Below are 25,559 nucleotides of genomic sequence, written 5' to 3'. Positions count from 1 at the left end.
GTAGCAGTAAAGATATCTATGCGTCTGTAAGAGGAAAAATGCTTGATTTAAAAACCATGCAAGAATCTTACTGTTCGTAGCATGTGTATTCGCAGATACACATGCTCTGCAAACTCCTGTAATCTAGTCTAGGGATCAGACGATTGCAACTTGCTTATCTTTGAAGAAGTTTTTCATTTCGAGTCACAAGGTCTCAACAACTCCTCCTCTGGTCTTGGATGCGCATGGGCATCGAATATATTGTTGGTTTTTATTTAATTTATTTATTTATTTATTTTGCCATCGGTTTTGTACGTGATTTCGCATTCTTCCGGTCTCAATGAGTTTGTCAGTTCCCATTGTGGCCTTGTATTCTGTTGCCTTCCAACTGTTGCAAGAAGTCTTCTTCCACGTGCTCTCTGCTATCACTGTTGATTCCATTCCTTCAGCCCATGTTCCTTGACCGAACTGGCCTTCTAGCCCTCACGGTCCTAAGGGCCACTGCATGGTCCAGCCTACCCTTCAAAGAATGAACACGTACCCGAAGTAATGAAACAGACGCCTTTCAAGAGATGCCCCTCGGTCATTCCAAATGCCCCAGGTCTGATCACCACACCCTCTGTTAGCTTTGTCTCTCGCAAGAGTATAATGAGAGCAGTTGCGACTGTTGCTTGACATTCCTCAGCCAGAAGACTCTACACCTGCGCCTGAACCGATGGTAGGCCCACAGCAGGATGGTGTAATTCTCTTCAGAAACGTCAGACATTTTCGGTGTGGCTGATAACGTTGGTGCTTAAGAAGAGGAGAAATCATTCAGTGAATCGCCACACTTTACAGAACACCAGCTCAATCCCTGTGTTCATTGGCCTCAACGTCTTGTAGTCAGGCAAGGAGAAGATCTTGGAGGAAGTTGAAGTGTGTGAGGATGCTTCATCCACCTTGGTCGGCTCTGGTCCACGCTTGAAGACCATGCCGAGTTCTGTCGATGCCCCAAACCCCTCCAAAACGGCAACACACTGGAGCTGCACACCACTGTTTTTGAGACGGACGTTAAACCTATGCTGATACCACTGGCACCCGCACCTCCAAGTGCTGGTGACAGGAGCCAAGGCTTCCGAGCTGAGAAAAGACCCTCCCAGATGCCTCAATCATCAACTGGCCACACCCAAAGGACCTTGGTCGGTGCGAACCATTAAAGTCAGCTCCATCATCGAAGCTGAAACCTTCACCAGCTCCAAAGCAGCTGCTGTTCGTGCCAAAACCATTGTCGGCTTGAAGCCCTCCACTGTCGACACTGAGGAATGCCCAATCCTTGAAAGACTACAGCAGGAGCTGGACGAACAGCAGAGGAGAGTCATCATCCAACCATGCTCAGGAAACATCTCGACTTCAGAGAAAACTACCCAAGAAACACAGGCTTGCCATTGAGGAAGGCCTGCCTCCGGCCACTCCTTTGCCCATCTTGCCATCCAAGAGACCGAAAGACAAGATTCCTCCACCTTCATCACCTCACCTCCACCATTGCCTCCACTACAAACACCTTAACCCCTTATGCCTTCTTCTCAAGGGTCTCTGGAGTCTTTTTCTGGTGCCAGCAGTTCTAGCCTTATTCTGTGGCAGATTACTTTTCCCCAGTCTACCCTGGGGTCTCTGAAGGTCTCTGAAGATCCCTAGGAGGACTATGATGTCTACCCGCAGGTAGACCCAGACCTAGAGCACATGACAGCGTCTCCCCGCCGGATACCACCAGAGCCTACCATAGGATACGTTGTCGCATGGTGATATTATGCATGTGTAAATCACTGTAAAATACTCCTTGTGATTTTGCGGTTACCAAAACAGGATTCTTACTCGTAAAACAAGCAATTTTAGCATTTAAGTACAATTTAGTTGCACAAATGGCTAAGTGAATCAGGACCTAGTAGTGCAATTTTCCCTTCATGATTAAGGAATGTAATAAGCCTAAAATATTAAGCATGAACAGGACAGAAAGAGATACAAAGTACGGAGTATTGTTTTGACACTAGGCCAATTATTATTCATAGAATACATGACAAATTTGTTTACCGTTGTAAATCTATCAGGACAATGAGATGATGACTACATGGCATTTGACTATGATGCCAAGGTTTTTTTGGTATAAGCATGAAAAGTATCCCAGTAGGCTAAAATAATTCAAGTTGCTCTTAAATACATCTAACTGCAGATTCCTCATATTTAGAATATTCCCCACGCACCAGACTGGATCCAGGCGTTTTCACAGCAGTGCCCACTGCACACTAGGTGGTGCTGTGCGGCTCTGCGTTGACCTTGTTCTGTCCCAGAAGTGATGGCGTAGAGCTGCATATAAGTGCCACCCTTTTTCATCCCAAAGAAGTCATGGACCTCAGGCAAGTAACACTTCTACTCTAAGCCAAGGGCGTAGACCTTTCCTGTTCTCGAGGTCACTCCCACAACGGGTCTTCTTTGTGGTCTATGTCATCGAGTAAGTCGAAGTCAAAATTGAAGAAGTTGCATAAGAAGCCGAAGTACTACTTGACCCCATCCATCCAGACTCTGTCTAACGAGAAGTTGGGAGGGCTTCAAGTTATGAATTGATCTTGCTCTTGATCCCTACTAGAGGAACTGATGCTACAACTTGTCCTGCCGCACCCTGAATTTCCCGAACCATCGGCAACGCCGCAAGAGGTCATGGACTTTAGTGAGGCCATAATGCATATGTTTGGCACTCTTCCGGTTTCCTCTAGTGTTTCTTCAGGACCCAAGGATCAGCAAGGGCTTCCTTCCAGATTATTGCTTGCAGGTTCACTCTTGGTGCCATCTAAGCCCCACGAACCTGCCTCGGGTTGGCCACCAACTCAAATGCCAACTTACACTCCTGCTGCAATACCAATTCCTTCTTCATCCTCGCGGGTGCCACAGGTCAAGCCCCCCAAATCTGGTGTCTAACCCCAAACTGAATGTGTCCCAGCCCTGACCACGGTCAGTCTACGACTCCACACCAGTGCACCCGGGTCCTGTACATTCTTATTCAGACATACTACATCCTCTACCAGAGAGCCTTCTTCAGAGGCTTCATTGTGGCTTTGGCTCAGATTCTGACCGGAGTTAGCCACCACCTGACACTGATGATGGTGATGATTGGGACAATTTTAACCCCCATTACAATAACAACAGCGTACACTTGGATTTCAGGAGGCTTGTGGGCTTGATGCTTCCCTTGAAACAGGGTTGATGTTGCCCCTTCGACCCCAACAGAAAAGACTACTTCATTTTCCATTGTGATTAGACATGCATGCTGCGGTCCTAGACCAACAGCTGCCTTCAGTTAAAGTTGAGAAAAATGTCCTTCATCGGAGTACAGGTGGCCAGACACCACAGGCCAGTGTCTGGCAACCTTCATTTTCTTATGTAGCATCCTACTCCTGAGTATTTGGTAGTCCAGTCTTCCACCAGCAAAGTACATTTCAATTCTTTTTATTCAGCCTCCTTCAGGTAGTCAAAAAGAACTGAGGTACCAGGAAGCCAATGCTCTCTTCTGCTAGCTTGCAATTATGGTTGGTCCATGTGGTTTGCCTGTTAGGTCATTATGCACCTCTCCATCTTACTACAAGAGGTGCAGACCTTACTGGCTGTAGAAGAGTGGGCTATTTGCTTATGCAGAAGAAGGATGAAGGCATGTGTCCAATTTTAGATCTCCACTGTCTGAAAGCCCTTCCTGCTGAAGGGCAAATTCAGATTCTCACACCGGCCCAAGTTCTATCTGCCTTCAATCCAGGCAACCGGATGATTGACTTAGATCTGCATGACATGTACTTAAATCCCCACCCAGCAGTACCACAGAATTTACCTGCCTTTCAAGGTAGACCAGGAGCATGTTCAGTTTTCTGTGCTCCCTTCTGGTCTTACAAGCACCCCTTGGGTGCTCATTTAATGGTAGTCACTGACAATCTTCGGAGGCTGAGGATCTCATCTTTCCCCTACCTCGATGACTGGTCGTTGCATGTAGGCTTGCCGTAGTCAGTCATAGACCCCCTCCCGATGATGGGAAACCTCTTGACATCCTTGGGGTTCTTGATCAATGAGCCGAAGTCACACATGGCTTCCTTTTATTGAAGCTCTTCTGTACACGGTGCAGTTCCAGGCGTTTCCTCCCTCGCAGTGAGTCTAAGACATACAGGCCATGATCCCGATGTTTAAGCTTCGGTCCTGGATCTCGGTGAGAACGGCTCTGAGGCTTCTTGGCATGCTGGCTTCATGCATTCTGCTGGTCTACTTCATCAGGTACATACACCTGCTCTGCAAAGGGATATGAAGTCTCAGTGTGCCCATCACTAAGGAAACCTGTTGGATGTCATCCAGGTTTCAGAGGACTTCACAAGATCTGCAGTGCTGGCTGCTCAATTCTAACTTGACTAGCTGTAGACCCCTTCTCCACCCAGAGCTGATGGCGGTGAGAGATGCATTCCTGCTGGGTTGGGGAAGCCATTGGAGAGAGAGAGAGAGATCCTTTCAAATTCTTTTTTCGTTCTATGTTGCGTATCATTACGTTTGATGGAAATTTCTAGACCGCTGAGAAAAATAAATTCCTGCCACCATGCTTTGTAGTCGAGGACTTCCCTCTGTAGCCAAACATGTGAAGTGCCCAGCCTGGCCACAGTCACAGCAAAGAAGAAGATCCTGCTCAAATGAAGAGGTTTACGGGGCGGGTAGCCCAGCTTGATAGTCTGGATTCCAGACCAATATTTATCTTCAACAACCTGTTAAGTTGATCAAACACTTGTGTCCAGTAGGGCACAATAATTGGACAGGAAGCAAAACATGACTATCATCTGCTTCTGAACTTTGCCTGCCAAAACAATTAGAATTTTCCATGAGGCCCTATTTGTGCAATCTTTGTGGTGTATAGTATAAATCATACAGAGTTTTAAGACAATGGGCCTTGAGACATTGAGAATAATGTGTGCAAGTCGATTGCTCTGCCGAATATCCCCAGGGGAGAGTTCTGTAATCAAGGTGTGGTTCCATTTATTGGTAAGATGGTCAAAAAAGGGCTCCCTGGACCGGAAACAAGCATCCTAAGGCCGGTTTCAGGGTATCACCCCTGATGGACGACCTGGCCTGACTGTTAGGACTGGACTGTTCCCGTGTGGAGCAGGGTCAAGACTGATTTGCATATGGCTGGGTGCAAACTGGGGTGGCGTGGTGCACAAAAAATGATGTGACTAGTGTGAATGTTTGATTTGGTCACATTCCATCCCTCATCTGTTCGTTTTCCTTTTGTCGCCCTGAGTGGGAAGGGTATACCCAGACGTGGGTCCTGTGCTCACTGTGCCACTGGATTCAAGCTAGCCTGGCTGATAAGGGGTGATACCGGTGTTTGCGGCTCAGGAAGGACCTGGACTGGCAATTTGTGCTGGACTGCTCCCATGGGGAGCAGGGTCAAGACTGATTTGCAAATGGCGGAGTCCAAACTGTGGTGGCATGGTGAGCAAAAGAACAATGGATTTAACCCAGATCACTGACTGGGGCTGAGTGTTTGAAACGTTTCAGTACTCCGTCCATCATCTGGTTGTGTTACTTTCGTCATGTGTACCCCATGTGAGCTAATGCACAGCATTTCCATCGGGTTTACTTACTTTCAAAACCATCTTTCTCATTCCAGTCACTTCAGATCGTTTTGTTAGTGAGCTCTAGGTTCTCTTGGTGCAGTCACCTTCCACTCTTTTTCCAGGTAAATTGGTGTTGAGAACCAGGGCAGTGGTTTTTGCCTCATTCATGACGTCCTTTCACTTTTGGGCAACCAGTCATCCTCCCAACGCTCTTTGCCCCGCCTCACCCCTCGAATAGGAGGAGAGATACCATCGCCTGGACCCCAAAATTGTCTTGAGTATTTACATCTATCGCAACGCTTTAGACAAGAAGCCATATGGATTGAGGTCTCGCTCCACCAGGGTCATGGCTGCTACTTTGTATTTGACCCATGGAGTGCCAGTTCTTGACATCCGTCATGTGGAGACATGGATGTCAGTTTACATGTTCACAAAACACTACTCCTTTGACAGGCCAGGTCCGACAGGAAGGTTAGTTTGTTTATTCAGTCCTGCAGGACATTTTGGTCTGAGCCCACTCCACAGACCCTCCACCTCTATGAGGTACTGCTGGAGTATCTGTTCTAAAGGTGAAGAATCTGCAGTTAGAAGAATCCATCAGAAGAACAAATTGCTTAACTTTGGTAATGCCCTTTGTGGTGGATGCTCCATCTGACCGTAGAGTTCTCAAGGCCCTCCCACTGACACGTTCTGCTGAGTGGTCTTTTTTTTACCATCTAAAAAAGTCGCAAATTGGAGATCTGCACACTGGTAGCATAAAAGTGTTTTCAATTGCACGATACGGTAGGAACACCGAAATTGTACAGTACCATTCTGTTTGAAACATTTTAGTAGTTAAAGAACTGTATAGTTCTTATTACACAAGAAATTAGAGAAAGTTTAATACTTTTAAAGCAAAATGTTGGTAAATTAATTGATAACATATGTAAAGATATATAATGGTAGAAGCTAATATCATTAGATCGAAGCCTTCCTGACAGCGCAACTGTCTGGTTTGCTAAAGACATCTTGGGGACATTCAGAAAGCTTCCCTGGGACTATATTCTGCCCATCGCATACCAATGGCTTTGTGGTTTGTAACTCACATTTTCTGGCTTTCTATGTGCTGACTTTATTTGTTTTAGGCTGTCCAGGTTCAGTTCATCCCTCCCGAGGAGCAAATATTTTTCACACTACATCTCCTTTTATTCTTACATGAGTGCTCTTTTCTGTAAACTGGTCTGTAAATCTTGTTCTTATCTTGTCACATTTGCTATGCATTCAAATGCATGAGTCAAATTATATACTCTGTCTTCTGAGGGAGCATGGTCTTTAGTTTTCTTTCTCCAACTTCAAAGTGAGACGATCTATGTGACTATGTTGCTGGATACTGGGGTAGAGAAAAGTGATGCGTTTCTAGCACACAACAACATTTAAATTAACTTTGCAAGTATTTCAAAATATATCTGAATTAGCAAAGCACAAATAAAGATTTTTTTTTTATTTATTCAGAAGCATGTTGGAAAGAAATTTCTCAATATGATCAAAACAAATTAAACACCAGCTAATGCCATTTCCATACATTATCGTTTGTGCACTGTATAGTTTTATTATTAAAACTACATGTCTGTGCAAATGTAATGGTCATTTCAATTGAAAAAGTGTTATCTGTAATGGCAGTGTGCTACCACACCAGCATTCCTAACACTCAACGCCACTCCAATCTACTCTGCACTGTACTCTGCACCACTCCACTTTACACTACATCACTGCACTCTATGCCACTGCATTCTACTCTGCACCACTCCACCCCACTGCACTCCACATCCCTTCACTCTATGACTTTCTGCTCTGCGCCACTCTAGTCAATGCTAGTGCACTCTACTCTACACTACTCCAGTCTAGGCCAGTGCACTCTACTCTGCAAAAATCGACTCTATGCCACTCTGCAAAAAATTACTCTATGCCAATCCACTGTACGCCATTCTAATCTGCACCACTTTATGCCATTACTCTATGCCACTCCACTCTTCCCTGCCCCACTTCTCTCTATGCCACTTCACTCTACTCTGAAACAATCTACTCTATGCCACTGCGCTCTATGCCACTCCACTGTACACACCTGCACTCTACTCTGCACAACTGTAGCATAATCCACTGCTCTCCACCCCACTCTACACCACTGCACTCTATAGCACTGTACTCTTCGACACTGCATTCTTCGTCACTCTACTCTGCACTACTGCACTCTGCAGCACTCCACTCTACACTCTGCAGCACTCCATTCTGCAGCTCTCCACTCAATGCCTCTCCACGCCACTTTACTTTATACCACTATACTCTACCCGGCACCACTGCACTCTGTCCCACTTTATTCTATGCCACTCTACTGTGCACCACTGCACTCTATGCCACTCTACTGTTCACCACTGCACTCTATACCACTCCTTTCTGCCATTCACCACTTGAATCTATGCCACTGCATTCTACGATGCTGCGTTGTATGCCACTTCACTCTACTCCCCTGCACTCTATGCCACTATATTCTGCAGCACTCTACACTAATACACTAAACGTCATTCCATTGCACTCTATTCTACTCTTTGCCACTCTACGCCACTGCACTCTACTCTGCACCACTGTACTCAACACCACTGCACTCTACGCCTCTCAACTCAACTCTACGCCAAAGTACTCTACGCCCTCATCACCACTGCATTCTGTGCCACTCTGCTCTGCAACACTTCACTCTACATCACTAAACTCTAGTGCACTTTTCTCTGTACTACTGCATTCTATGCCAATGCACCCTACATCACTCTACTTTCCATCACTCCACTCAATGCCACTGTACTCTACAGCACTGCACTCAACGTCACTGCACTCTTCGCATCAGCGCTGTATGCCACTATACTCAACTCTGCACCACTCTAGGCCATTCTACTCTGCACCACTCTACAGCACTGTATGCCACTGCATCGCATGCTAACCTACTATGGACCACTCCACTCTGAATCACTGCATTATATGCCACTGCACTCTACTATGCAACACGCGAATCTACTCCGCTGCATTGCATGCTTCTGCACTCTACACCACTTCACTCTACGCCATTACGCACCACATCAGTCTACTCTGCACCACTCCAATACACAACTTTCTGTGCTACTCTACTCCACTCTTTGCTATTCCACTCTACGACACTCCACACCACTCTCGTCTGCGCCATTAATTTTTAGCCATGCTGAACAGCAGCCATGCTGGTGTACAACATGGCTAGAACACATTTGCAAAGCCAGTAGCTCTTTCATACGCGAGAACTATTGGCTTTGGCATTGCTTGTTTTATTTTGCTATAGCATTGCCTCTTGCAAAGAATTTACAGCCTTATCAAAAACAAAGACATTATTATTATTCAAATTGAAAGCTTTGCTATGCGCTTACTATAACATTTTAGGCAGAACTCTCATGGAAAGCCTCCCAGACTTTTTGATTTCCCGCTTACTCAAAGTAAACACCTTATAATCTGCTCAGTGATACTATTAACTCTTAGTAAAGTGAACAGCTAAAAAAAAACTAAGCAGTGAAAAAAGTATTGAATTAATCTCATCCATTGGCATGGTGATCAATCAGACAGCATCCTAGTCCTTCGTTTTTCTCACACTGTGTCACAGTAGGCAGATCCCAGTCGTATACAAATCAGCATAGATGAGACCTCAGTAAGTGCAAACTGGTCTGTGGTTGCTTGTGTTTCCATCTGGAGGGGACTTGTCCTGGTAGTTCGGGTGCACTGTTCCTATTTGAACTGGACTGAGACTGATTTGCATATGGCTGATTACTGTGCCGAGAGGCATAGTGTTACAAAAAAATTAAAAGAACCAATATTGGAGTGCGACGCCAAGTAACTACCAGTCGGCGAGATTAATACAAGCATTCCACCAATAACTTTTGTTTACCTCTAGAAAAGTTCGATAATATTTATATATAGAACTTTCTTTTTTTTTAAAAACTCTTTTTATTAGAAAAACATCGACTTCAAGGCATAGTTTCATAGTAACACAGCATAGGTAATTGCAAGCACAAGGATTCATCAATGCATAAAATGATGGTGCAATTGGAATCACGGGGAAGGGGAGACATCTACATCGTGAAGTCTGGGGGGGGTACATATTTCACCTCGATATAGGTTCCAGGGGGTCCATATCTTGGACCATTTCCGGGGGCAACCCCTCACAATGTACACAGATTTTTCCCGTTGCATGCACCAATCTAGGTCCTTTTTCCAGTCCGTTATTGTGGGTGCCTGTGATGCCCCCCAGTGCTGTGCAATATTCCTCTTGGCAATCATGCAATCGAGTGTGACCCATTGTATGGCGTAGGCGTTGAGGTCTGTGGGTTCCCAGATATTAAGGAGGCATCTGGGAGCTTCCGGCCGGATTTCAATCTCTAGGGTTTCACTCATGATTGAGTGTATCTTGTGCCAGTACTCCTGAATTAGCCTGCAATGCCATATGATGTATATGAAAATACCTGGCTGGGAACACCCCCGTCTACAAGACCCATCCGTGTGTCCCCCCATGTGTACCAGTTGAGGCCCTGTTATATATATTCTGTGCAAGACTTTTAGTTGCACCAGGCGGAGCTGCGCCGATATTGCTACTGTTTTAGGGGACGAGATCGCTGTCTGCCATCCTTCGTCATCCAATTCTATACCGTCCTCCGTCCATTTCTCCCGCAGTAGGGTCAGAGGATCACGCATGTTATTAATTAGTTTCCTGTACGTCAGGGATATGGCACGTTCAGGCAGATGCCCGTCAAGGAGTCTGTCCTCCAGTGGGGAGCTATCTGGTAAGGAGGCGCCCCTTGGTAGTGCGGCCCGTAGTGCATGTCGAACCTGAAGGTATCTGAACAACTCTATGTCAGCAAGTGAGTATTGAGTCTGGAGTGTACTAAACGGCTTTACTCCCTCCGCCGCCCATAGATCTCCGATAGTGGAAATACCGATTAGGTCCCACTTGTCAAACCCTTTTGAGTCGCCCAGGTATCCTAGCTTTTGTGAGTCCCAAAGCGGGGTAGCAAGTGTTAGTCTGTTGGCCCAACCCAGAGATTGTGTCGCGGCGTGCCATACCTTAACTGTGTGCCTAGTGGGCCCCGTCAGTGGGAACTTGCCAGGTGTGGAGTACAGTGCGCGGCCGTACTCTCCGCTGGGAAGGATCCAGCGGTTCATACGGAATCCCGGGGCGTCAGGGGAGCCATAGGTGCCATGATTGATGGCTATGAGATGAGCTACACAATAATATTTTTTAATGTCCGGCAATCCAATTCCACCATCATACCACCCAAGCGTGAGCTTTGTTAAGGCTATGCGTGGCCGTCCACCCCAAAGGAGGTCCCTCTGTAGGCCCTCTATCTCCCCAAAATACGAATTAGGTACCGGGTCTGCAGCGTTTTGAAGTGCATAAAGGAAGCGTGGTAAGGACATCATTTTGAATAATGCAGCTTTGCCCAACAAGGAAATGTATGATGTCGCTTTTAAGGCGTTGCAAGGGTGGGGCCAAGTTGCGTGAATATCGGAGTGCCGGATCCAGGGAGATAAATATGCCTAAGTATTTGAATCCGTCAGCGACCACTGATATCGGGCAATTTCGAGGCAATTGTGGGGAGTCCCCGCTGAGGACATATATGAGAGACTTCTGCCAATTGATCCGGAACCCAGAGTATCTTCCAAAGATGTCTAGGATGTCAAACAATACAATAAGGGATCTCTTGGGGGAGGCAAGGTAGAGGAGAACATCGTCTGCGTACAGGGATATACGGTCCTCCCATCCCGGTGCCCAGTGTAACCCGCGAATGACCACGTCGTTGCGTAGCCACACTGCAAGGGGTTCGAGGGCCAGAGCGAATAGCAGGGGAGAGCGGGGGCAGCCCTGTCTAGTGCCACGACCGAGCACAAAGGGGGCGGATTTTTTGTTATTTACGACCACCTGCGCCATGGGGTCAGCATAGAGAAGTTACACCCAACTGATAAAGACCGGGCCAAGTCCGAGTTTTGTTAGCACTGCAAATAGATAAGGCCATTCCAGGGTGTCAAAAGCCATAGTAGCTTCTAAGGACGCTATGATCGCGTCCTAGCGCATGGTCGGGCCCTACCCAGTACCCCGTGCACCCTGCGCAGGTTCAGGGCAGTATTACGCCGAGGCATAAAGCCTGATTGGTCTGGATGGACGAGGTCCCCTATAACCTTGATCAGTCTATTAGCGAGTACTTTAGCGAGGATTTTAGGCTCGGCGTTAAGTAGGGAGATGGGCCGATAGGAAGAGCAATCAGTTTTGGGCTTCCCTTCCTTATATATGGTAACGATGGTGGCCAGACGCTGGTCTAAGGGCAGTATCCCCGTCTCCAGGCTGGAAGTGTACATGGATCTGAGATAGTGTCCTAATTTATCAGGGCGGAGCTTGTACAGCTCGATAGGGATACCATTGGGGCCAAGAGCTTTACCAGGTCGCAGTGTTCGAATTGCCAGCGTTATTTCTTCAGTGGAGAGGGAGCTATCTAAGAATTGGCGATCCGCCTCCGATGGGGTAGGGAGGGAGATGTCCCTGAGAAGGCCGACAGAGTCCTCAAGTGTATGGGGGGCCACCGACTTGTACACCGTATGAGAATGGGCTGCAAATTGAGTAGCTATGTCTTGGGGGTCTGTTACAGGGTTACCGTCTTTCCCCTTGAGCTCAGGAACCAGACGACTAGCACGCTCTCTCTTATCAAGCCAGGCTATTAATTTCCCCGCCTTGTCACCCCAGTCGTATATACGGCCCAGTTTTTCTTGTCCCATTGTTTTGGCGCGATCTGTGACCAGCGCCCTATATTCATCCTGACAGAGTCGTAGTTCGTGCATCGCTTCGGGTGTGGGGTTTGAGTTGACGGTATGTTCAAGCCGGTGGACCCTATGCTCGACGTCGGAGATGTCTTTCTGTCTTTCTTTCTTTGCACCCGCTATGAGGGATAGGGCCTGCCCTCGGATCACAGTTTTAAATGCTTCCCAGAGTGTTTGTGGGGAGTCAATCGTATGTTCATTTTCTGTAAAGTAGTCATCAATGGACTTGAGCAGATCCCTTCGTATCTTGGGGTTTTTAAAATGCCAGGGGTGTATGGGGGCGATGTGCCCGACTTGCGTGTGGTCTAGGACTATGTGAGCCCAGAGGGGGGAGTGGTCAGAGATACCCCTGGGCAGATGTCTGATCTCGTGGACGTTGGCAATCTGGGAGGCGGGGGCAATTATATAGTCTAAGCGGGAGAGGCTGCGATGCGCATGAGAATAAAAAGTGTGTTGTATTTTATCCGGGTTATAAGTTCTCCATACATCTACTAGACCCATTGCGTCCAAAAAATTAGAGAGCGAGTGTGCCGTTGGGGGCAAGAGACGCGGCGGGTGTCTGTCCAACTCGCCCGATACTACAGAGTTAAAGTCCCCTCCTATGACGAGATGTCCCACTGGTAGTGTGAGTAGTAAAGCACTAAGGTCGGTAAATGTAGTCGATTGCAATCCAGGGGGCGCATAAACTGAAAGAAGGGTTATACTATGACCCCCCCATGTGCCTGTCACACCCAAGTATCGCCCCAGGTCGTCTATGAAGGTGGAGACAACCAATAACGGAAACGAAAGAACTTTCTTAAATACTCAAAACAATTTTCAGGCTACTATTCTGATAGAGCACAATGGCCATAATTACGAGTTAGTTGGAATAGGGTGAGGTATTTACGTGTGGTTAATAACTCATGTTCTTAGTTTTGCTCTTGTAAATGAGGTCTGGCATGTGGAATAGGTATTTAACACACCAAATTCCACGTCTGTTTTTTATGGGCTTTCTCCACTGATATATTTCAGCAAATGTGGTCCGTCAGACTCTATTAGATATTAACTGCAAAGTGTAATAATTATCACACAACTTGTATTTGTATAAATGTTTGCACCGGATCGAAATTAGCCATGAACTTGTAATGCATTTCGGCAACAGCTTTGATCAGAAGTGACCCATCCACCAAGCATTGTGCATTCAAATAATCAATGCCATGTAAATCAACAAAAGTTCGGGAAAGAGTCACGTCATATGTGCTTCGTACGCACAGTGCCATCTTAGAGTATGCAGACTCAAATTATTGTTCATGCTAATTGCTGTACGATGCCAGCCTTTCCACAATACCATCTACCAAACATGTCCCTATCTGCAGGAAATTCCAGAAAATGTATTTCTAATCAGAAAATGGGAGAAAATATCAATACTATTGAGTCAGCCAGTCAGAAAAGCTGTACTCGGCACAAAGTGTCTGAGCCATAAAAGCATAAAATATTACAATGAATTATTACAGTGTTGTTAAAAGCATTAATCTCCTAAAACCAGAATTCACAGTGCCAAAGCAGTTAAAATAAAATGTGGATAAAATTGAATTATACACAAACGATATGCCTAAATGCACCAAATCAAACAATAGCCATGTGGTTAAAATTGAATTTTACTGACATTGTTTACATATAACCAAGAAGCCCTAATGGTAGCACGAATAAAGCGAAGCATTTAATTAAAATTAGCATATTAACTCTTATTAAGTTTTCGGGTTTCCAGAATCATCTAAGAAACTTCTAATGCGGATTACTCTGGGCAGAAACAGGGCAACCCTATATAGCATACTCTTGCATCCCACACTATTGAGTCATATATATTAATTGATATAAAGATGGTGTAGACCTCTTGTTTAGCCCCACAGAATGCTATCTCACTCATGGCAGTCATTCCACACAAAATATCAATTTATGTTCGTGTGATACTTGATAAAAGGAAGATATCCTCAGTCATGCGAACAAATCAATGTAAACTATACATTTGCAATGTAATATTTTGTTTACCAGCAACTCATATCATGTGACGCAATTTAAAGACCAAATGCACTGTCCTCATGTAATTCGGGACATCATACGAGCTAGAACAATATTATTGTTATACTCTTGAGTATGTGTGATACCCACTAAAATCTGGTAACCATACCCAACTATAACGTCACCGTAACCTTTGTTTTTTTCAGTGAACTTCAGTTTTTTTTAACATAAGCTAAGCTCTTATTACCATACCCAAGTAGAAATATATCTATATATATATATATATCCAGTCCCTGCTCCAAACAGCCCTCTCCATGTAAAACAAGAGACGTGCTGACACTCGAGGCTTTACACAGCATGCAGTTTAATTATATTCAAAAGGCAGCAGTCTGAGGCATTTTGTAGTTCACGGCTCCCTGGTCATGGGTCGTGACTGCACACTGTGTAAAGCATAGAGTGTCAGCACGTCTCTTGCTTTCCCTGGACGGGGCTGGTTGGAACAGGAAATGGATTGGTGGTATTAATTGGGGGCTCACTACCCCCACTGTACACTCACCACATCAAAGTAGGCTGGGATATTCAGCAACAAGACTTGGTAGGTATATATGTGTACATCCACACAATGGAAATATATTCGCCCAGCCTACAGTGGGAATAGTGAGCCACTCCACATCCAATAAAGATGCAAACAAAGTTTAATGTTCCCAGCAGAACACAAAAACGTTTTGACCTCACACAGGGTCTTGGTCCCAAGACCACAGGTCCTTCTCTGTATATATATTTCCCCACTTGTAGTTAGGTCAGAGTTTCCATAGGAAGTGTGTCCTGTCTCGGTAATAACGTTGGTGCCGTGTTTGACGAATATGCATGAAATATATATATATATATTTAAAAGCTCATACACCTTGGCTCTATCATGGAAAGTTTCACACTGATTCATGAAATGGGGCCTAAAAAAAGGGGACTGGGGGCGGCAAAAGAACGATTTTCCATGTTCTGATTACAGGAAAAATGACTGAACAGAATGACTTCCAAACTGGCCGAAAGTTAGCACTTCACTCAGCATACTTTAGTGGTGTGGTTTAAATCCATGCTGATGTATTTCAGAAATTAGACTTTAAAGAAAGGCCTAGGTTGGCCATGAAGTGGATACAAAGTTGGATATCTCTGAACCATTGGTGTCCAGATATACTCTAATTGTCCAATTTAAAGGGTACTAATCAATACTGATTGGCTGGCCGCAACATGAGCAATATGTTGTTGCAGCCATTACCGCACTCTGGAACACTGTTGTAAAATGCATTGTCGAGCATGCCAGGTTTTGAGGGACACAAAAAGGAGCATACCCAAAGGGTGATAACAGATTTAGTCACAATTTAAGTCATATTTTGGTGGTGCTGTACTCATTTTAGGAATTCTGATGATTGCTCAGGTGATTTTACCCTGTGACAAATGCTGACCCTCTGCTGTGATCTGCTTAACTATGTTTGAGAGAAAATTGCTTTCTCTCATGATTTTTTCCTATGCCTTATGGAATGTGCTCCAGAAGCTAAAATGAGAGCATGTTTTCTATAACTTCACACAAACTTCCTTAGCCGTGTGAGAATTAAGTCTAATATTCTGAATAAAGTGTGTACTTCCAACTCCAGCAAAAGCCCCTCTGTTGATTTCCCAGTGTTCTAATCTAGCTTCACCACAGTGTTACAGTGAATAACTAGAGCACTAACAATCTGTATTTATGACAAAACTGTGGCACGCCCGAACACCATCTTGATTGAATCAAAACTGTAAAACTGATTTCCTACAGAGGAAACTGCAGGAGAGGGGAAAAATGGTGGTGGGGCGGGGCTCATATGTCATAGAAATTATGGTTAGTGCTCAAGAAAGCTAAAATTCTCTCCTAGGGCGTTCGTCTTTGTTCAAAATGCTTGCGCTTCCGCGTTTTCTGTATATATTACAGAATACCCCCAATCCTGTTCCTGAGTCATATTTCTCTCAGATTGACAGAGCACTTCGGGGATTACTATGGGAGGATCGCATGCCGTGAATTGCTATGAATAAACTCACCATGGGCTGGTACGAAGGGGGTATAGGGCTTCCAGACTTGCGTCTCTATTATCAAGCATCTCAATTAATAGCTGTTAATAGGTGGGTATTCGGCCCCCATGATGACCCAAACTTCAGAACGGATCAGTGGCTCATGGGGAGGGGCGGCTATAACAGAGCGCTGTACTCCAACCCCTGCAGGCTTCACCTAACCGGCCCCACTGCTCGCACGGTCGAAACCTGGCATGCGGTCAACAAACGGCTGGGCTGGAATAAGCGTCTTACAAAGGCTACTCCACTACGGGAACCCAACATATTGGGGCAACTCAGTAGGTGTCCGGGGTTCACCAAATGGGATATCGGGATATCGACGGTGGGGGACATCTGGGGGAAGGGGAAATTAGCTACGTTCGCGGAGCTTCAGACGAAGTACCGGCTGGCCCAAACTGAGACCTTCAGATACCTACAGATCAGCCATGCCGTATCGGCTGCTTTGCCGAGGGATGCCCCCCTTTCGGACTTCTCCCCTTTTGAGGATCGGCTATTACTGGACCCTATGGATCATAAGGCCATTTCGCTTACTTATAAGAAATTGGTCAACAATGGTGTAGATCCGATGCAAACGTTGAGGGTTAGCTGGGAGAAAGACTTGGGGGACATAGAAGATGAAGACTGGCGGGACGCTCTGGCCTCCCCGCGTGAAGTGGCCATTCCTATGCGTATGCGACTTCTGCAGCTTAAGGTTCTTCATAGGGTCTATTTTGATGCTAAACTCCAGTTTAGGATAGGTAGACGTCCCGACCCGCTCTGTCTCCGACACTGCAATCAAGTAGGCACCTTCTTCCACATAATATGGGATTGCCCACGCATTCAGGACTACTGGGTGGGGATCGCCCGTCAACTGGCGAGAGTCTGCGGCAAACCCCTCCCGCCATCTCCTCACCTATGCTTACTCAATATTTGGGGGGCGACTGACCTTTCTCAAGCTGAGCAGACTTGGGCCTCGATGGGATTTGCCATCGCGAAACGAAACATCGCACAAAGATGGAGGTGGAGGCGGTACCGACCCGGAGTACCTGGGCACGGGAAATGGACATAGCAATGATTACCGTGAAATCGGTCTTTAAAGCTCGTGGCTGCCCAAAGAAATGGGACCATAAATGGGGAAAATTGAATAAATACAGGGGGGGACATCTGTATCTCCCCAACGGTGGAGCTGCGTAAGGACTGAACCGAACAGATGGCCCGACTGATGGCGGAGGTGGAGACTTCTCCTCCGCACACTTAATATTGTAATGGCCCCCCGGTCCCTGCATTCTTTCTGTATCAGGCTCTCTATCTCGCAGGGTTGCGCCATGTTTAAGACTTATTGGAGCTGGACATTTTTCATGGGATGCGTAAAAGCTATTGATATTTTTACAATGTGGATACCAAATGGAACTGTCGAATGGGGTGGTGAACTACTCAATGTGATCTCCATAAGTCATGCCCAATGTCATGTGCTGATACCATGTTGTGTGTTGGAAAACAATAAAAAGTTTATTAAAAAAAAAAGAAAGCTAAAATTAAGATACATTTTCTGCGAGCTCACAAATATCTTCCTCATCCATTTCACTAAAACATTCTGAAATGCAGAAAGAAATGTACTTCCAAAACCAACAGTAGTCTGTCAGTTAACTCCCTAGTGATCCACTGCAGCTTTACCACAGAGTTCTAGTGAACAATATTTTGTATTCAAGACAGGAGTGAGGCCCTACTGAACGCCATTTTGTTGGAAAATGAGTGCTGAATTTGAAGCCTTTTCTGAGGAGCAGGCTGAACTAAATGATCATTGAAATGTTAATGCAGGTATGAAAACATTGGGGTAAAATTGTGATGAGGAGGTATGGGTTTTTAGTCTTTTGAGGCAAAAAAGAGCAGCCGGCCAAGTTGGCGATCAGTCAGAACGACCGACCGCTGACTTGGCCGGTATCTCGTTTTTGAGGCATTTAAGGAAACCAAATTAAGGACTCCTTTGCAGACCACAATCCCCTTCTCTTTGGCGCCATCGCTTTGTCCCCGGAGTACCTGTGAAGACCGCGACCCCCGATGTCTGCGTAGGTGCCTACCTGGCATCCAGAAATTCTACACATGACTCTCAGTCAGCCTCCCCTGTGGAACTTTAATTACGCTGCTGTTCCTTCCATTCCAGTCTGGTTATTCTTTCTTCCACTGTCCTGAAGAGGCTCTGAATCTTAAAGTGACGATACTCATCCACACCACCACCTGGAAGGAGTCCCCTTGATTGAATTTATATACTTTGCGAAAGATTATTCTGTGGACACACACTAGGAAACAGAGGGCAAATGTGTCCTCTGTGTGTGTTCCCGCTATAGACTACCTTCTGTATGGACTCATGCAAAAATTAAGAATCATGGTCATAGCATGTATAAACAACTGGAAGACTAAAGAAAGTTTCTAGTTGCCACGCAAGTCGAATACTGAGAATTTGTATAGCACAGTCTAATTTGTCTTTGTTCATAGGGTGTAATGTATAAATGCATGTCATAAGTGTTATATTTTATACACTTCAGGTACCTGTAACCGGAGTGAAGATTACTAAGCATGTTAAAAAAATCTGAATAAATATTGCTCTGTATAATTATATACAACACCAGTGGCTAATTTATATTTTCACTGTGGAAAGTACTTTGTAACAATTCATCCCCATATAATACCATTGTTTCTTGTTTAGACAGAGGAGTATCCAGGCCCTTTATCCACAGTGTGGTCAGTGACAGGCTGTCATCCTTGTTATATGTAAGGGGCGCATAGCACTGCATTGATTCTCCGTGTAACATAACTTAGGAAAGGGTGGGCTGCATTAAGTAACTTGTTGCGAGGGTAAGGGTTCAGGATTATGAAAGCAGAAAATGTTAAACATATGAATCACTTTTTCTAAGACATGTTTCAAGAGAACGTACTCTCAAAAACAATGCAGATATTTCAGTCTTTTAACAAATGTAGAATAGACTTTCTCAACTTTTCTTAGGAGACCGGGAGAAAAGTTAGTGGAATTTTAATACAGTCTGGTCTTAATAATAATTTGCATTGTCAATATTTCTTATAGCAAGAGCTGATTGACAGCATCAGTAAAAAGCTCCAGGTTTTGCGCGATGCTCGTGAGACGCTGCTGGAAGATATCCAAGCTAACAATTCCCTGGGAGATGAGGTGGAGGCCATCGTGCAAGAAGTCTGCAAGCCAAACGAGTTTGACAAGTTCAGAATGTTCATCGGGGATTTGGACAAAGTAGTCAACCTCCTGCTGTCTCTGTCTGGGAGGCTAGCCAGAGTGGAGAATGCCCTCAATAATCTGGATGGAAATGCTTCTCCAGAAGAGCGGGTAAGAAAGCTCACTACTACGACAGTCGATTTCAGGGGTTAAATATACTACAGCGGAGCCAGGTTTTTATTTGCATCTTTAATTGCAATAGAAATCTTAATCAATATTGTGCATGGCCTGTTTAGTAGTACCTTTTTTGTGTGCATTTGACAGATATTATTAATGTACCTTCGTCACCACTGTCAACCTTTTACTAGGAACTAAGGCTACAATTTAGCTTCAACTGTTAACTCACAAAAACCCATTAGAAAAGCTGTATGAGCTGAAAGCTGACAGCACAGAATTGCTCCTTCGTACCTCTTGTCTTAAATAATCTCTTTTAGTGCCTGTCTGCTGCAACACATCCATCAGTATTCTAGCTGTCTTTTATGTAGTCGACGCATCTACCTTTGGTGTATACTTAGATATACCTTTGTCATGGTGGTCTCATATTCCCTATCACTGACTGTTCTGCTCCTTGTGGTGGGACCAGAGACTGCTTCCCACATTTATTAATATAGGATACTGTGTGGCTAGTACAACACATGCATGAATGTGTAAAAATGACTGCATCTCCTTCCCCCATACCATTTGTTTAAAAGTGTTACTTTGTGCTTCTTAATTTTTAACAGTATATCAACACGTTGCAGTATTATCTTACACTGTAAAAGAAGCTACCAAAGTGACAGTGTTTTGGTGAATCGACTACCTCATACTTTTTGTTTTATATGTAAATAAACACTTGTGAATTAAAATGAATTACAGTTGCTTAATGACATGCGAATTACTCTAGCATGCTGTGGGTGATTAAGTTCCTCTGAAAAAAAGATATTGTATAACATAGAGAGGATCTTCATTTAACATTGTAAATGCAACAAAAATGCAGTAACACCCAGCAAGGCGAAAAAACTAAGTGGTAACTGTTCTAAACTCATGAAATACGGGTTGCAATTTGTGACCAGTATTTTTGCTACCAGTGTGGTATTTCGCAAATCGACCTTGGTATGTATTAATAAGTCGGTTCACAAAATACTAAATCATAGTGGTTCGCAATACGACCTACCTCATGAATATTCATGAGGTAGGTCGCAAATAGCAACCCACTACAATAAGTTGACATGGCAGGGATGGTGGCCTGCTGGGTTTAGCAGACCACCATGTCTGTGACTGCGTTTAAAAAAAAAAAACAAATGAAGTTTATGAAGCATTTTTTAAGAGTAGGCAGTGGTCCATGGAACCACTTACTACTCTTAATAACATTTTGTCAACATTAACAAAAGAGAAGCAATCCTTTGGGGAATTCTTCCTGTTTGCAAATGGCTTACCACTACTTTTCTGTAGTCCATAAAATATTAATGTTGAATTTCATCCCATTGTGAATTGCTGTTTGGAAGGGACGCCCTAAACATGCTTCATCCAAATACCAATTGAAGTCACAAACCCAAACTGTTAGTGCGTAACATGCAACCGAATCGCAATTTGTGTTTGGTTCATAACAATAGACCATTTTGCGGTTGCAAACAGTCTGAATTTGTAACTCAGACCTTTTACAATCTCAAAATGTCTTGGTGCATCTGGCCCCAGCTTATTAGGTCATCTATGAACTACTTTTAAGCAGTTCTTGATGACTTGGTTTGCCGAGATATTGCTGTTGACATGCAGAGAAGAGATTTTCACCATCCAAGAGCTGAGTGCATCTTAGAATTCAAGAATTCACTTGATCTCAAGGCTGTTGTACTTACGTCATCGGCTACAGCTTGTGGCTAAGATAATCACCTGTTGCTCTTTGAGTTTGAGCATTCCTCCATGGGTTTTGGGGACAGCTCTCGCCTACTATGACTCTAGACAGGCCACATTGGTGGAATGGGGGTGTGGGGGTTTGAGCTCAGCTTTTCTCACGTGCACTTTTCAGGCCAGTTATAGTGTGATAATATTTGTCCTGCTCTATATCCCATCCCAATAACCAAATCTCACTCCTGCTTGGTTTCAGAAGTACTTGTGAAAGAGAAGGCTGCCAAGTTTGGGTGCAAGCGGAACCTACTTGCAAGAAGCAAAATAAGTTGCACTCTATTAAGGTTCTGATACAGATTCACAAATCGGTATACGTTTTCTATAGGAACAAATGCCAGAGGATGAAGATTAAAGCACGGACTGACATCGCCTTTGTCTTCACCAGTTCAGGTGGAAAGTCAAACCCATATTTGAGCCTGAAATAGGAGACCCAGGACAAAAAACCTGAACTTGTCTTTTGATAGGAAGACGAATTTGACCCCTCAGTGGATGAGGTCCTGCAGCTGTAGAAAGTTAGGGTAGTCACGAGAAAATAGCCATGTTCATTTCAACTGGCACCATAAAGCTTTTTAAGGGCCACTTCAGCATCAAGCTTGTGGCCTGCATCGTCTCATAATTTGCAGTCAACGAAGAAACACATCAGAACGAAAAGCAAATCATCAGCACAGGCCTCTGTAGAGCCAAATATGTTCCAAGGGCTACCTTGTGGTCCAGGCAGCCCCTTTACTTCACCTCAGGAGTATACTCCTCTTGAGGGATTTAGAGAAGCATGAGAAGGGTTTCCCTTCACTCTCAGCACTGGGGCCGGATCACCATCTCCTGGGTGCTACCAGTGGCCAGGAACTGCTGTGGTGCCACAGGAGATCTTCAGGGATAGAGATGTTCCTCCTTTTACAAACTGCAGAGCATGCTCTGTCACCCTTGTGGGGGAAGACTACTGCAGAGGTGGATTCTGTCCCATACTGAGATTGTATGTCCTACATCAGATGTTCCCTCCAGAAGTTCAAGATGAGAACTCACTCCAGCAGCAACACAATTCAAATACTCGTTATACTCTATAGACAGGAAGAACGTATACTGTCCACTGGAAGTTCTAGCGGTTTACTGTGTTGGACTAATAATACCAGTATTAATTGTTACCTTGCAGTCTCAATTCCAACCAGCAAATATTTACAAAATGTCTTGCTCTGGTGCCTTCCTTTCCGTGTCTGTAAAATGTCAATTTTTAATTTTGCTTGATAAGCTTGTCCACCAAGGAGCTTGTTGTGCGAAATTGTCATCTAGTTCTCCAGATCCGTTTTCATGTTGGGTTCTAGGTAAATCTCCTCAAATCTTAAAGTAAGGATTCAATTAACCAGGATTATTCTGAACTTGGGTCTTTCAAGCGCCTTTCTCTCCTCAGAAAACATACAATAAGGAAACAATAAGCCTCCTCCTGGGAATCACTTCCTTGGCACTATGGTTGTAGATGCTTTTGAGTGTGGTGGCTTCACAAAGCTTAACCAGTCTCTTTTAGTTTTATGTAATGTAGCACTGGAACACATTTTTGGATAGCCACTCCACACCATCCTCTGACTCCACCCACCTATGATGACTTCTCTGAGATTGTGAGCCCATGCTACAAGCCATTATGTCATTTGGCCTTCCTCTGAATGCTTTTGCACACCTTGGTCACAGTAGATTCATCTAAGCATAGTTTGGTATCTATTGCCGGTACCTGTTCATAAGAATATTGCACGGCCATGAAAAGAAAAATCCTTCAAAATAAACATTTTGAATTTTAAGAAAGGGTTCCTGGCCTAGCGTTTGGTCTAAGAAACACTGACAACATTGCAGTACTTTTCTATGTCAGCAAGCAAGGAAGCACAAATTAAATACAACTCTGACAGCCGGCAGTAAAACAGTTTTGAACAAGCATTTGCAATGCAATAGGTTTCGCATTTACGAGACTTTGAGCTATTGGCTCTGTAAATGTCAATAACTTCAATTCTCGCAAATGCGAGACCTATTAAATTGAAAATATTGTTTGTTTCCAGGCGCCCCATGCCACGCTTGCACTTAATAGAGGCCACAACCTTTTCTTTAGACAAGCCGCATCTAAAGAAAGGGGTGTGGCCTCTATTAAGTGCAAGTGATGCATGGGTGCTTGGAAACAACCCACCCAAAAAATATTTCTAAAGCAATAGGTGTTGCATTTGGAAAGTTTAAGCTATTGTCTTTACAATGCCAATAGCTCAAACTCTCCCAAATGCGAGACCTATGGCATTCCAAAAAAGACAAAACTCACTAAAGAAATAGTGCTTACAGACTAAATAACACAGACGGTGTGGCAACAGAAGTAAAAGGTCCAGTCCTCATGGGAGGTTACAAATGAAGACAAGGCGGTATTGAGTAGGGACTCACAAGCTGATTACCGAATCAGAAGTCAGCATTTACAAAGGAAAAAGACACAAGCCAAAGAAAAATATCGGCGGTGAGTGGCAAAGCTTCAAGTGCATACTACAGCATGCCTTGCAGAGCAGTGCATGCGCTGCCCAGGCTCGACCTAAAAATGACCTACAGCCATATGTTACTTTCAATAGCGGCTCCTCTATAGGGGGTGACAGGGTGTTGACCCTCTGCCTCACTCTGCAGTTGATTGCTTCAGTTGTTAGAGCTTTTTATGAAAATAAATGATCTCAGATCATGTGTTTGCATATTAAAGCTGTAATATTCACTTAGCAGCAGAAAAGGGCACCACTAGTTCTATTGCGCGTCTGTCAGTCGGCGCCGTTACAGCCCAGCCTCACACACTCGCAATACATATCTGAGATGCTGCACTAACGTCACGCAGTGCAACATGTCAGGAAATGGGGCTTCAGGACTTGTCAATCATGCACCCTTTTGCCCTATCAGAAGTGGGAGTAGAGAAGATGAGTTTACCTCTAACCCTATTCAGCTTCTGATTGGGCAGATGCTCTTGGGCCTTGCTCTGATGTGCTGCTTGCCGGAATTAAGTGATTCGGAAATCATGGGCCCTGCTGAAAAAGTATGTCAGCTCATGCTGAAGAGGCCTGCCCCAGGTAAGTTTTTTCTTTAGCACTTTCATGTGTTTTTATGAGTGTATGTTTCTCCGCGTGTGTTTGTCCGAGTTCCAGGAACTTTGTATGTATGTCAGTGTGACTGTCATCGTATGCGTGCCTGGAAGTGTATCATTTACATGCATGAGCGTATGCAATATGAAAGCCTGTGGGGTGTGAGGTCTTGGGCCCAGTGGATGGCAAGGACAGGAGACTGGATGCCAAGAGGAAGAAATGTCTGATCGGCTTCTCATAAAGTTAAAGGCAGTAGGACCTGCAAAAATATAAGGCACACTTATCGGAACCGCACTCCAGCCCAAAGTAATTTCTTACCATTTTCTTTACAACACCACTTGCCTCCACTGAAATATCTGATTTCGGTGAAACAGCTTTTAAACCTGTTTTTCGGGTAGTAGTTATGAAGGAATAGATGATCGATGAAATGTGGATCATTGCCCTGCTTAAAACTCTGCTTCTGTGCAAGTGAAAAAAACATATGTGGATTGCGCTGCAATTGTTAAACCTATCTGTCAAACTAGTGAAATAATCCACTCCATATCATAAAAGATCTGTGAAAAAATGTCTGCTAATTAAATAATCTGATTGCAGCATTTACAGAGCTTTCAGATTTTACGATTCCATACGACTGGCATTTTTTTCGTTGGTGGTGATCCTATTTATTTCTTTGTGAAATCACCACCACACAAACCAGAAAGCAAGAAAAAAACTGTAAAACTAGGGACCTTCTAGAAGCTGAGATTAAAATTGAGTGCTCTCCTTTTATATCAGGGGTGTAGCTACCAGTATTGCAACCGTTGTAGTTGCACCTCGACCCTGTAGTGTGAGGGTCACCCTTCACCC

At 44.6% G+C, this 25,559-nt stretch overlaps 1 protein-coding gene across 5 annotated transcripts in view; it reads left to right on the top strand.

Annotated features, from left to right (window-relative positions):
• The window catches only part of SHROOM2 (shroom family member 2), a 463,222-nt gene that overhangs the window by 422,630 nt on the left and 15,033 nt on the right, over positions 1-25,559 (top strand). For all 5 annotated transcript variants that reach the window (XM_085622195.1, XM_085622198.1, XM_085622197.1 and 2 more), the window contains one exon: positions 19,597-19,869. In XM_085622195.1, the coding sequence (XP_085478321.1) occupies positions 19,597-19,869 (273 nt within the window). The remainder of the gene's footprint in view (positions 1-19,596; positions 19,870-25,559) is intronic.

The sequence above is a fragment of the Triturus cristatus genome, chromosome 8 (genome assembly GCF_964204655.1).
Source record: "Triturus cristatus chromosome 8, aTriCri1.1, whole genome shotgun sequence".
Classification (NCBI taxonomy): Eukaryota; Metazoa; Chordata; class Amphibia; order Caudata; family Salamandridae; genus Triturus; species Triturus cristatus.
Note: the sequence above shows the minus strand (reverse complement) of the source record. Positions and strands in the feature narration are given on the sequence as shown.